Source organism: Colobus angolensis, unplaced genomic scaffold (assembly GCF_000951035.1).
Source record: "Colobus angolensis palliatus isolate OR3802 unplaced genomic scaffold, Cang.pa_1.0 Scaffold22, whole genome shotgun sequence".
Taxonomy (NCBI): domain Eukaryota; kingdom Metazoa; phylum Chordata; class Mammalia; order Primates; family Cercopithecidae; genus Colobus; species Colobus angolensis.
Genome location: NW_012115377.1, coordinates 4,593,031 through 4,604,345, shown reverse-complemented (window position 1 = coordinate 4,604,345; position 11,315 = coordinate 4,593,031). Strand labels below are relative to the sequence as shown.

At 48.9% G+C, this 11,315-nt stretch overlaps 1 protein-coding gene across 3 annotated transcripts in view; it reads left to right on the top strand.

The window, feature by feature from the left end:
- Positions 1-11,315, top strand: part of INSR (insulin receptor) — a 169,629-nt gene that overhangs the window by 107,891 nt on the left and 50,423 nt on the right. For all 3 annotated transcript variants that reach the window (XM_011943557.1, XM_011943556.1, XM_011943555.1), the window contains exons 3-7: positions 961-1,109; positions 2,930-3,074; positions 4,629-4,843; positions 6,947-7,073; positions 8,934-9,184. In XM_011943557.1, coding sequence (XP_011798947.1) covers positions 961-1,109; positions 2,930-3,074; positions 4,629-4,843; positions 6,947-7,073; positions 8,934-9,184 — 887 coding nt within the window. The remainder of the gene's footprint in view (positions 1-960; positions 1,110-2,929; positions 3,075-4,628; positions 4,844-6,946; positions 7,074-8,933; positions 9,185-11,315) is intronic.

Here is an 11,315-nt window from a genome sequence, read left to right as displayed (position 1 = left end):
CCTCCCGGGTTCAAGTGATTCTCCTGCCTCAGCCTCCCCAGTAGTTGGGATTGCAGGTGGGCACCACTACACCTGGCTAATTTTTGTATTTTTAGTAGAGACAAGGTTTCACATGTTGGCCAGGCTCCCAGAGTGCTGGGATTACAGGCGTGAGCCACTGCGCCTGGCCTGGAGGACATTTTTAATTGCCACAACTTACGGGAGGGATGCTACTGGCATCTCGTGAGTGGAGCGTAGGGATGCTGCCCAATATTGTCCAATGCACAGGATGCCACCCCCACCACCGCAGTGGAGAGTTACTTGGCCCCAGATGTGAACAATGCTGAGGTCAGAAGACCTTGCCGTCGCATGACGGACTCATGCCATCACTTGAGACCCTGCATGGTATGCTGTCTTCCCAGGCTGATCTCGAACTCCCAGGCTCAAGCAACACTCCCTCCTTGGTCTCTCAAAGTGCAGAGATGACAGGCGGGAGCCACCATGCCCGGCTCCAGAATCTACAATTTTAACAATCAAGCAATATGCCCTATGGTAGATGGGCAGACTGTGTTTTCAGAAATATCATCTCAGGCAGAAAGGGCCAGGTGCAGTGGCTCACACCTGTAATCCCAGCACTTCGGGAGGCTGAGGCGAGTGGATCACTTGAAGTCAGGAGTTCGAGACCAGCCTGGTCAACATGGTGAAACCCCGTCTTTACTCAAAAATACGAAAATTAGCTGGGCGTGGTCGTGGGCACCTGTAATCCCAGCTACTATGGAGGCTGAGGCAGGAGAATCTCTTGAACCCAGGAGGCAGAGGTTGCAGTGAGCTGAGATCGCGCCACTGCACTCCAGCCTGGGCAACAGAGCAAGACTCTGTCACACGCACATACAAAGAAATAGCATATCAGGCAGAAAGATGCCAGAGATGTCTGAGGGACTTTGAACACCCTTATCCCTCTCTCTCTCTGCTCTGCCTTAGCTTGCTGTGCACCCCGTGCCTGGGTCCCTGTCCCAAGGTATGCCACCTCCTAGAAGGCGAGAAGACCATCGACTCGGTGACGTCTGCCCAGGAGCTCCGAGGATGCACCGTCATCAACGGGAGTCTGATCATCAACATTCGAGGAGGCAGTGAGTGCTCTCTCTGGGGGGGTGTTGGGGGTGCCTGCTGGGCTCCATGTCCATTTTCCTCCCCACTCACAGCTCAGAGAAACATGGAGAAATGGAGAAACCCCATCTCTACTAAAAATACAAAAAACTTCACCAGGTGTGGTAGCACATGCCTGTAATCCCAGCTACACAGGAGGTTGAGGCAGGAGAATTGCTTGAACTCAGCAAGTGGAGGTTGCAATGAGCTGAGATCGCGTCACTGCACTCCAGCCTGGGCGACAGAGTGAGACTCCATCTCAAAAAAAAAAAAGAAGACCAGGCGCGGTGGCTCACGCCTGTAACCCCAGCACTTTGGGAGGCCGAGGTGGGCGTATCACTTGAGGTCAGGAGTTTGAGAGCAGCCAACATGGTGAAACCCTGTCTCTGCTAAAAATACAAAAATTAGCCGGGCATGGTGGCACATGCCTGTAATCCCTGCTTCTCGGGAGGCTGAGGCAGGAGAGTCACTTGAACCTGGGAGGCAGAGGTTGCAGTGAGCTGAGATCGCACCACTGCACTCCAGCCTGGGCCATAGACCGAGACTCCATTTCAAAAAAAAAGAAAAGGAAAGAAAAGAAATACCATGTCCGGCAAAAAGGCATTCCTTTGCTTATTTCTTTAGCAAACATGTATTGAATACTCACAGTGAGTAAGGTCAAGTCCTTACCCTGCTGGATTTTTGCACATAAGTCAATCAACAGATATGGTAAGTTCAGGTGGTGGCCTGTGCTGTGAAGGGAAGTGCAGCAGGGTAACAGGTGGAATGGAAATGGGGAGCTTGTCCCTATAAAGGGCTCTGTCATGAATATATTCAGCCCTACAGGCCGGGCAATGTCTGTCATAACCACTCAGCTCTACTGTTGTAATATGAATACAGCCATAGACCCATGTCAGCTAGTGGGCATGGCTTTGTTCCAATAAAACTTTATTTTACAAAACAGGTGGAATTTGGCCAGTGGGCTGTCATCGATCAACCTCTGAAATAGAGAATAAAAGGGATTGCTATTTTTTTTTTTTTTTTGTAGTTTTAGTAGAGACAGGGTTTCACCATGTTGGCCAGGCTGGTCTTGAACTCCTGACCTCAAGTGATCCACCTGCCTCACCCTCCCAAGGTGTTGGGATTACAGGCATGAGCCACCAGCACCTAGCCTGGGGTTGCTATTTTAGAGAAGTCTCTGGTGTGGGAAAAGAGGGTTTGAGATGATGGTGGAACAAGCCAAGCAGATATATGGTAGAAATAATATTCTGAGCAACAGAGGCAGCCAGTGCCAAGGTCCTGGGGCAGAAGTATGCTTGACCCATTTAAGGAATGCTAAGAACTACAGATTGTGTTCTAAGCATGATGAGGTTTTGTTTGTTTGTTTGTTTGTTTTGTTTTTTGTTTTGAGACGGAGTTTCGCTCTTGTTGCCCAGGCTGGAGTGCAATGGTGCAATCTCGGCTCACCACAACCTCCACCTCCCGGGTTCAAGCAATTCTCCTGCCTCAGCCTCCCGAGTAACTGGGATTACAGGCATGTGCCACCACACCTGGCTAATTTTTTTTTGTAATTTTAGTAGAGACGGGGTTTCTCCATGTTGGTCAGGCTGGTCTCAAACTCTCGACCTCAGGTGATCCGCCCACCTCGGCCTCCCAAAGTGCTGGGATTACAGGTGTGAGCCACCGCGCCTGGTCAGCATGATGAGTTTTAAACTGGGTATGTCCAATCATTTACAGCCTGAGGGTTATCTTCTCACCGTGGAGAATCATGAGAAGATTGAAATATCTCTATAGAAACCCACTGAATATTCTCTCCTTTCCTTAGATAATCTGGCAGCTGAGCTAGAAGCCAACCTCGGCCTCATTGAAGAAATTTCAGGGTATCTAAAAATCCGCCGATCCTACGCTCTGGTGTCACTTTCCTTCTTCCGGAAGTTACGTCTGATTCGAGGAGAGACCTTGGAAATCGGGTACGTGGGCCTGAGTGCTAACTAGGAAGTTCGGGCATTAGAAAAACTTAAGGATGTTTTTGGCCAGGCGCAGTGGCTGATGCCTGTAATCCCATCACTTTGGGAGGCCGATGCGGGTGGATCACTTGAGGCCGGGAGTTCAAGACCAGCCTGGCCAACATGGTGAAACCCCATCTCTACTAAAAGTACAAAAATTAGCCAGGTGTGGTGGTGCACACCTGTAATCCCGGCCACTTGGGAGGCTGAGGCAGGAGAATAGCTTGAACCTGGGAGACGGAGGTTGCAGTGAGCCAAGATCACACCACTACACTCCAGCCTGGGTGACAGAGCGAGATTCCGTCCACAAAAAAAAAAAAAGAAGAAAAGAAAAGAAGAAGAAAAACTTAAAGGATTTTCAAAAAAACAAATAAAAGTTATGTGGCAAAACCTCGGGAGAAAAGAACTTGGAATGTGCCTAGAGGTCCATCCAGCCAAAAATTGTAAAAGCTGTTTTATAGTCATTCTTGAGAAACAAAAGTGGGAGCAGCCCAACCTTGGTGCCCATCCTCCAAGGGCACAGGCTGGAATTTTTGCTAAACAGGGCATCCGGCTGTTTGGGCTACATTGTAAGTAGAGTTTAACATGCATAAAATGGACATTTCTTCTTAGTCTTAGTTGTCCATCCTAATTTCTGGGATGGGCTCCATCTCAGTGTATTCCAATATATTCCAGCCTTCTCCTTGAGGTCCTAGAAACTCTGTTAGTAAAACAGCAGAAACTCAGACTAGCTGTGTTTCACGCAGATCAAGATTGACTCATAGACAGGAGGTCTGTGGAAGACCCAGGTTCTTTCCATCTTTGTGCTCCTCATGGTCACAAGATGGCTGCCTCAGCCCCGGCCTCACATCTGTAGAACAGACAGCCAATGAGGAAAGGGACAAAAGGACATGTTAATCAACATGAGCTGGTAAGTGATTCGAGAGGGTGGTCTAAACAATATAGTTTAGACTATATTGTCTGCTGGAGTGCATTGGGCAACAGTGGAGTGTAGTCTCTGGGCAACAGAGTGAGACTCCGTCTCAATTTAAAAAACAAACAAACAAACAAAAACCTTCAGTGGCTCCTTTCTGCTTATTAAGGACGGTCACACATTCTTGGTCTTGGTCTGGCATGCAGTATACTAGAGGGTCTGGTCCATTGCACCTCCAGCTATTTCCTGTCACCTATTGGCCAAAACAGGCTACTTTGCTCTTCCCTGAGCTCAGCTTGGGTGCCTCTGTGTTATCAGTATTTCCCCTGTTTGCAGAAATTGGTTTCTGCAAAACCTATTCCTCAGTCCATCACAGACTCACCACCCCCCTTCAAGACTGAGCTGAGCCTCCTTCCTGGCCATGAAAACTTCCTCAGCTTCCCCTGTTATCCCCATTTGACAAATATATGTTGAGTATGTGCCAAGCAAGTGGAGAGGATTAGGGATATAGCACTGAACAAGATCAACTTCAGGCATGGCCATACCATCTTGGAGCTGTAGAAGACCAGCTGTTGAATGACTAGATGTGTGTGTTATTTCCATAGGAACTACTCCTTCTATGCCTTGGACAACCAGAACCTAAGGCAGCTCTGGGACTGGAGCAAACACAACCTCACCATCACTCAGGGGAAACTCTTCTTCCACTATAACCCCAAACTCTGCTTGTCAGAAATCCACAAGATGGAAGAAGTTTCAGGAACCAAGGGGCGCCAGGAGAGAAATGACATTGCCCTGAAGACCAATGGGGACCAGGCATCCTGTAAGTCACTGGTCCCCAACCTTTTTGGCACCAGGGACCGGTTTAGTGGAAGACGGTTTTTCCACGGATTGGTGGAGGGTGGGAATGGTTTGGACATGATTCAAGTGCATTACATTTATTGTGCACCTTATTCCTATTATTGTTACATTGTAATGTATCATGAAAGAATTGGACAACTCACCATCAGGTAGAATCAGTGGGAGCCCTGAGCTTATGTTCCTGCAACTAGATGGTCCCAGCTGGGGGTGATGGGAGACAGTGGCAGATCATCGGGCATTAGATTTTCATAAGGAGTGTGCAGTCTGGATCCCTCATGTGCACAGTTCACAATGGGGTTCATGCTCCTATGAGAATCTAATGCTGCCGCTGATCTGACAGGAGGCAGAGCTCAGGTAGTCATGCGAGCGATGGGGAGTGACTGTAAATACAGATGAAGCTTCACTTGCTCGCCCACCACTCACCGCCTGCTGTACAGCCCTGTTCCTAACAGCCCATGGAGCAGTACTGGTCTGTGGCCCAGGGGCTGGGGACCCCTGCTGTAAGTGGTCCACAAACCAGATAATGTGGCTGTCCTCTCTCATCCATCACAGTGGCCCCCCGGGGGTGTTATTTCCCTCTAACAACCCATTGTGTGAACAACCCATTGTGTGATAGGTTTTCTATCACACAATGTGATAGGCGATAGTAATTCTCTCGCCTCAGCCTCCAGAGTAGCTGGGACTACAGGCACATGCCACCATGCCTGGCTAATTTTTTTTGTATTTTTAGTAGAGACAAGGTTTTGCTGTGTTGGCCAGGGTTGTCTTGAATCCTGACCTCATGTGATCCTCCTGCCTCGGCCTCCCAAAGTGCTGGGATTACAGGTGTGAGCCACCATGCCCAGCCATGAAGAGCCTTTTGACAATAGCGTGGGTCTGACCTCTGTGAACAGAGAGCAGGAAGGAAGGAGGATAGGGCTGGGAGAGCCTCAGACAGTGGTGTATCCCTGAGTCTTGTCCAAACCCAGAAAGAGCTCAAGGCCACAGTTGTCTGCAGGGAAGTTCTGCATTGCAATGGAACAGCCAGGCATCCACCAAGCTCAGTCACAGGTGGGGGTTGTCCAGGGAGAATCAGGTCTTGGCTGGAATGCTGTAGCGGGTCCTGCAGTTTCTGCAGCTGCAGGCTGCCTGCTGACTGCACTTCCCTGACAGATTCTGAGCAGTGAGCTGCCAGGGGCTTCTGTGACACCTCCATGGGGAGTTAACTACTTATGTCAAAATGTAGTGCAAGGGCCAGGCATGGTGGCTCACGCCTGTTATCCCAACCCTTTGGGAGGCTGAGGCGGGCAGATCACTTGAGGTGAGGAGTTCGAGAGCAGCCTGTCCAATGTGGTGAAACCCCATCTCTACTAAAAAAATATACAAAAACTAGCTGGGCGTGGTGGTGGGTGCCTGTAATCCCAGCTACTTGAGAGGTTGAGGCATGAGAATTGCTCAAACCTGGTAGGCAGAGGTTATAGTGAGCAGATATCGTGCCACTGCACTCCAGCCGTGGCAACAGAGCAAGACTGTCTCAAAAAAAATAAAAAATAGTACAAGAAGAGAGAATGAGGTTGGGGTGAGGTTTAGGAGAGGGCTTGCCTTCTAGTCAGAGAGAAGTACTTAGATGCATCTCTCCAATGTCTAATGGTCTGCAGGCTCTCTAAAATCACTTGGCATGGGTTTATTTGCACTGGAGTTGCACCTCCTTCCAGGTGAGTCTTAGAAGTCCACATGTGAGACAACATTGTGTCAGGACAAACATCCTTGGAAATCCCTTCCTCCAATACCTGTTGGCCGGTTGTCCTTCTCGCGCGGGCACAGATCGCCCTTATTCAGTTGAGTGTCTGGCTGAGTCAAGTCATTGGCTTACGTGAGCGTGAGCGGCCAAGTTGCAAAACCGTTTCTTGCCTTTGAATCTCCCCCCGTTCATACTCAGCCAGGCACGTGGGGAGGAGACCCTTAGGGTAATAGCAGCCCGACCTCTCCCTTCTCACAGTCCCTCCAGGAAGTATGGGGGTCCCAGGCTTTGGTCTGAAACTACACTGAAATAGCTTGTTTTTGCCTTTTGTTTTAACTTTTCCAGGTGAAAACGAGTTACTTAAATTTTCTTACATTCGGACATCTTTCGATAAGATCTTGCTGAGATGGGAGCCGTACTGGCCCCCCGACTTCCGAGACCTCCTGGGGTTCATGCTGTTCTACAAAGAGGCGTAAGTGGAAGAGTTAGACCTTGCAGAGGCGAGGGCCGGCTGGCTCTGTGCTTGCCTCATCTGTGCCCCAATCTGCCCCTCTCGGGTTCCTCTCTATCTCCCTCCTCCTCCTGGAATAAATACCTTAGGTTCCTTTTTACAATCTCACCGGTCAATGGTATGCAAAGTCAATACTGTCTGCTTTTATCAAATGCCGAAAATGAAGCAGGCAGCTTTCGTAGAAGGCCGGACTGGCCAGTTTCCTGGGGCAGTATTCCATTTTGCCTGGCCTGTGTGTGTCTCATCAGACATCCTTTGTAGTCAGGAACTCAGTCTACTGAGCGGATGTTATCAAATGTATTGCTTATCTATTTTTCATTGTTTTCCCCAACTTTTTTTTTTTTTTTTTTTTTTGAGACGGAGTCTCGCTCTGTCGCCCAGGCTGCAGTGCAGTGGCACGATCTTGGCTTACTGCAACCTCTGCCTCCCGGGTTCAAGCAATTCTCCTGCCTCAGTCTCTTGAGTAGCTGGGATTACAGGCGTGCACCATCACACCCAGCTAACTGGTGTATTGTTGGTAGAGACATGTTTTGCCATGTTGGCCAGGCTGGTCTCAAACTCTTGACCTCAGGTGATCCGCCCACCTTGGCCTCCCAAAGTGCTGAGATTACAGGCATGAGCCGCCACACCTGGCCAGTAGTAATATTAATAATAGTTCTAGCCCCCAAGATTGACCTTGTGCCTTGCTGAGAACTTACGCACAGTCTAATCTTATCAATAACTTGCAAGGAAATTCCTGCTATTACTATTATTATAGATTGAGTATCCCTAACTGAAAATCTGAAATCTGTAATGCTCCAAAATCCAAAGCTTTTTGAGGGCCCACCTGATGCTCAACGGAAAAGCTCATTGGAGCATTTCAGATTTCAGATTTTTAGATTCAAGATGCTGAACCGGTACAATGCAAATTAGCTAGTAAAATGCAGATATTTCAAAACACAAAAATATCCAAAATCCAAAACACTTCTGGTCCCAATCATTTATTTATTTATTTATTCATTTTTAGACAGAGTCTCGCTCTGTCACCCAGGCTGAAGTGCAGTGGTGCGATCTTGGTTCATTACAACCTCTGCTCCCGGGTTCAAGCGATTCTCTTGCCTCAGCCTCCAGAGCAGCTGGGATTACAGGCGCCCACCACCATGCCTCACTAATTTTTGTATTTTTAGTAGAGATGAGGTTTCACCATGTTGGCCAGGCTGGTCTCGAACTCCTGGCCTCAAATGATCCACCCACCTCAGCCTCCCAAAGTGCTAGGATTACAAGCGTGAGCTACCACGCCTGGCCAGATCCCAAGTACTTTGAATAAGGGATGCCCAAGCTGTGTTTTTTCATTGAGATGTCAGGGTTGGCAGTTCCTTTCTCTTCGGCTATTCCCGAGTTATTTTTTCTCATGGCATAAGATTGTTGGGTGAGTAAGACGTGACCCTACAGGATGTAACTTCCCAGGCCTCATCTGCATGGTGCTCAATGTGACGGTCTTTTTTTTTGAGATGGAGTCTCGCTCTGTTGCCCAGACTGGGTGCAGTGGCCGGATCTCAGCTCACTGCAAGCTCCGCCTCCCGGGTTTGCGCCATTCTCCTGCCTCAGCCTCCCGAGTAGCTGGGACTACAGGCGCCCGCCACCTCGCCTGGCTAGTTTTTTGTATTTTTTAGTAGAGACGGGGTTTCACTGTGTTAGCCAGGATGGTCTCGATCTCCTGACCTCGTGATCCGCCCGCCTCGGCCTCCCAGAGTGCTGGGATTACAGGCTTGAGCCACTGCGCCCGGCTGTAATGTAACGGTCTTATAAAGGTAACCGCCTTCTGCTGTTTTATCTTGAAAGCCCTTACCAGAATGTGACGGAGTTTGACGGGCAGGATGCGTGTGGTTCCAACAGTTGGACGGTGGTAGACATTGACCCGCCCCTGAGGTCCAACGACCCCAAATCACAGAACCACCCAGGATGGCTGATGCGGGGTCTCAAGCCCTGGACCCAGTATGCCATCTTTGTGAAGACGCTGGTCACCTTTTCGGATGAACGCCGGACCTACGGGGCCAAGAGTGACATCATTTATGTCCAGACAGATGCCACCAGTGAGTGTGTCTTGGGAATGTGAATTTGTCTGTGATTCAGACCTCTGGCTTTTAACAGGCTGATGCAGCGAGGTTGTATAAAATATTCCTTGATACGGTTATTGGCTTTTTTTTTTTTTTTTGAGACAGGGTCTTACTTTGTCACCCAGGCTAGAGTGCAGTGCAGTGGCGTGTTCATGGCTCACTGCAGCCTTAAACTCCCAGGCTCAAGCAATCCTCCTGCCTCAGCCTCCTAAGTAGAAGGAATTATCAGAGTATACCACTATGTGTGGCTATTTTTTTTTTTGAGACAAAGTCTGGCTTCGTCACCTGGGCTGGAGTGCAACGGCACGATCTCGGCTCACTGCAACCTCTGCCTCCCGGGTGCAAGTAATTCTCCCATCTCAGCCTCCTGAGTAGCTGGGACTGTAGGCATGCACCACCACAGCCAGCTAATTTGTGTATTTTTTGTGGAGATAGAACGTTGCTTTGTTACCCAGGCTGGTCTTGAACCCCTGGCCTCAAGTGATCCTCCTGCCTTGGCCTCCCAAAGTCCTGGGATTAGAAGTGTGAGCCACCTCGCCCAGTCAGTTATTGGCTTTTAAAGGAACTGAGTATTGAGGTTTATAGTTTCAGATGAGGCAGTAACAACAAGCCACTTGATGGGAATATTTATATTTTTCATCCTATTATGAAAAATTTTCAAATATTCACAACATAGAAAGAACAACAACCCCACAGGCAGCCGCCTCCCAGCTTCAACCTTTGGTCATTTTTGTTTCATCTCGATGCCTTTTCCCACTTGTTACTTCTTTTTGTTTCGTTTTTTTGTTTTGACCTGGAGTATTTCATAGCAATTTAATTATGTTTTGTTTGTTTGTTTGAGATGGAGTCTCACTCTGTCACCCAGGCTGGAGTGCAGTGGCGCCATCTGGACTCACTGCAACCTCCACCTCCCGGGTTCAAGTGATTCTCCTGCCTCAGCCTCCTAAGTCGCTGGGATCACAGGTGTGCACCCCCATGCTTGGCTAATTTTTGTTTTGTTTTGTTTTTTTGAGACAGAGTCTCACTCTGTTGCCCAGGCTGGAGTGCAGTGGTGTAATGTCAGCTCACTGCAACCTCCCCATCCCGGTTCAAGTGATTCTCCTGCCTCAACCTCCCAAGTAGCTGCAACTACCAGGCGTGCCACCCATGGCCAGCTAGTTTTTTTATTTTTAGTAGAGACGGGTTTCACCATGTTGACCAGGATGGTGTCGATCTCTTGACCTGCAATCCGCCCACCTTGGTGGTATTACAGGCATGAGCCACCATGTCAGCTTTTTTTGTTTTGTTTTGTTTTGTTTTTGAGATGGAGTTTTGCTCTTGTTGCCCAGGTTGGAGTGCAATGGTGCTATCTCAGCTCACTGCAACCTCTGCCTCCTGGGTTCAAGCAATTCTCCTCCCTCAGCATCCCGAGTAGCTGGAATTACAGGCATGCGCCACCACGCTTGGCTAATTTTGTATTTTTTTTTTTTGTAGAGGCAAGCTTTCTCCATGTTGGTCAGGCTGGTCTCAAACTCCAGACCTCAGGTGATCCGCCTGCCTTGGCCTCCCAAAGTGCTGGGATTACAGACGTGAGACACCACGCACAGCCATTTTTGTATTTTTAATAGAGACAGGGCTTCACCATGTTGGCCAGGCTGCTCTGGAACTCCTGACCTCAAATGATCCGCCCACCTTGGCCTCCCAAAGTGTTGGGATTACAGGTGTGAGCCACTGGGCCCAGCCTAATTATATTTTTGTAAAACCTAAGTGCTTCTTTTATAGCAGTAGTTCCCAAATGGGGTTAACTGCTCTTCCAGGGAACAGTTGCCAGTCAATGTCTGGAGACATTTTTGGTTGTCACAGCTGTGGAGATGAAACCACTGGCATTTCGTGGGTGGAAGCCAGAGAGGCTGTTTCATGTCCTGCAACACACAGGATGCACCCTCCATCATGACAAAGAATTATCCAACCCCAAAAGCCAATAGTGCTGAGGATGAGAAACCCTGTCCTATAGGCTCAAAATCAGCTTTTTTTTTTAGACAGAGTCTCGCTCTGTTACCCAGGCTGGAGTGCAGTGGCGCAATCTCGGCTCACTGCAAGCTCCACCTCCCGGGTTCACGCCATTCTC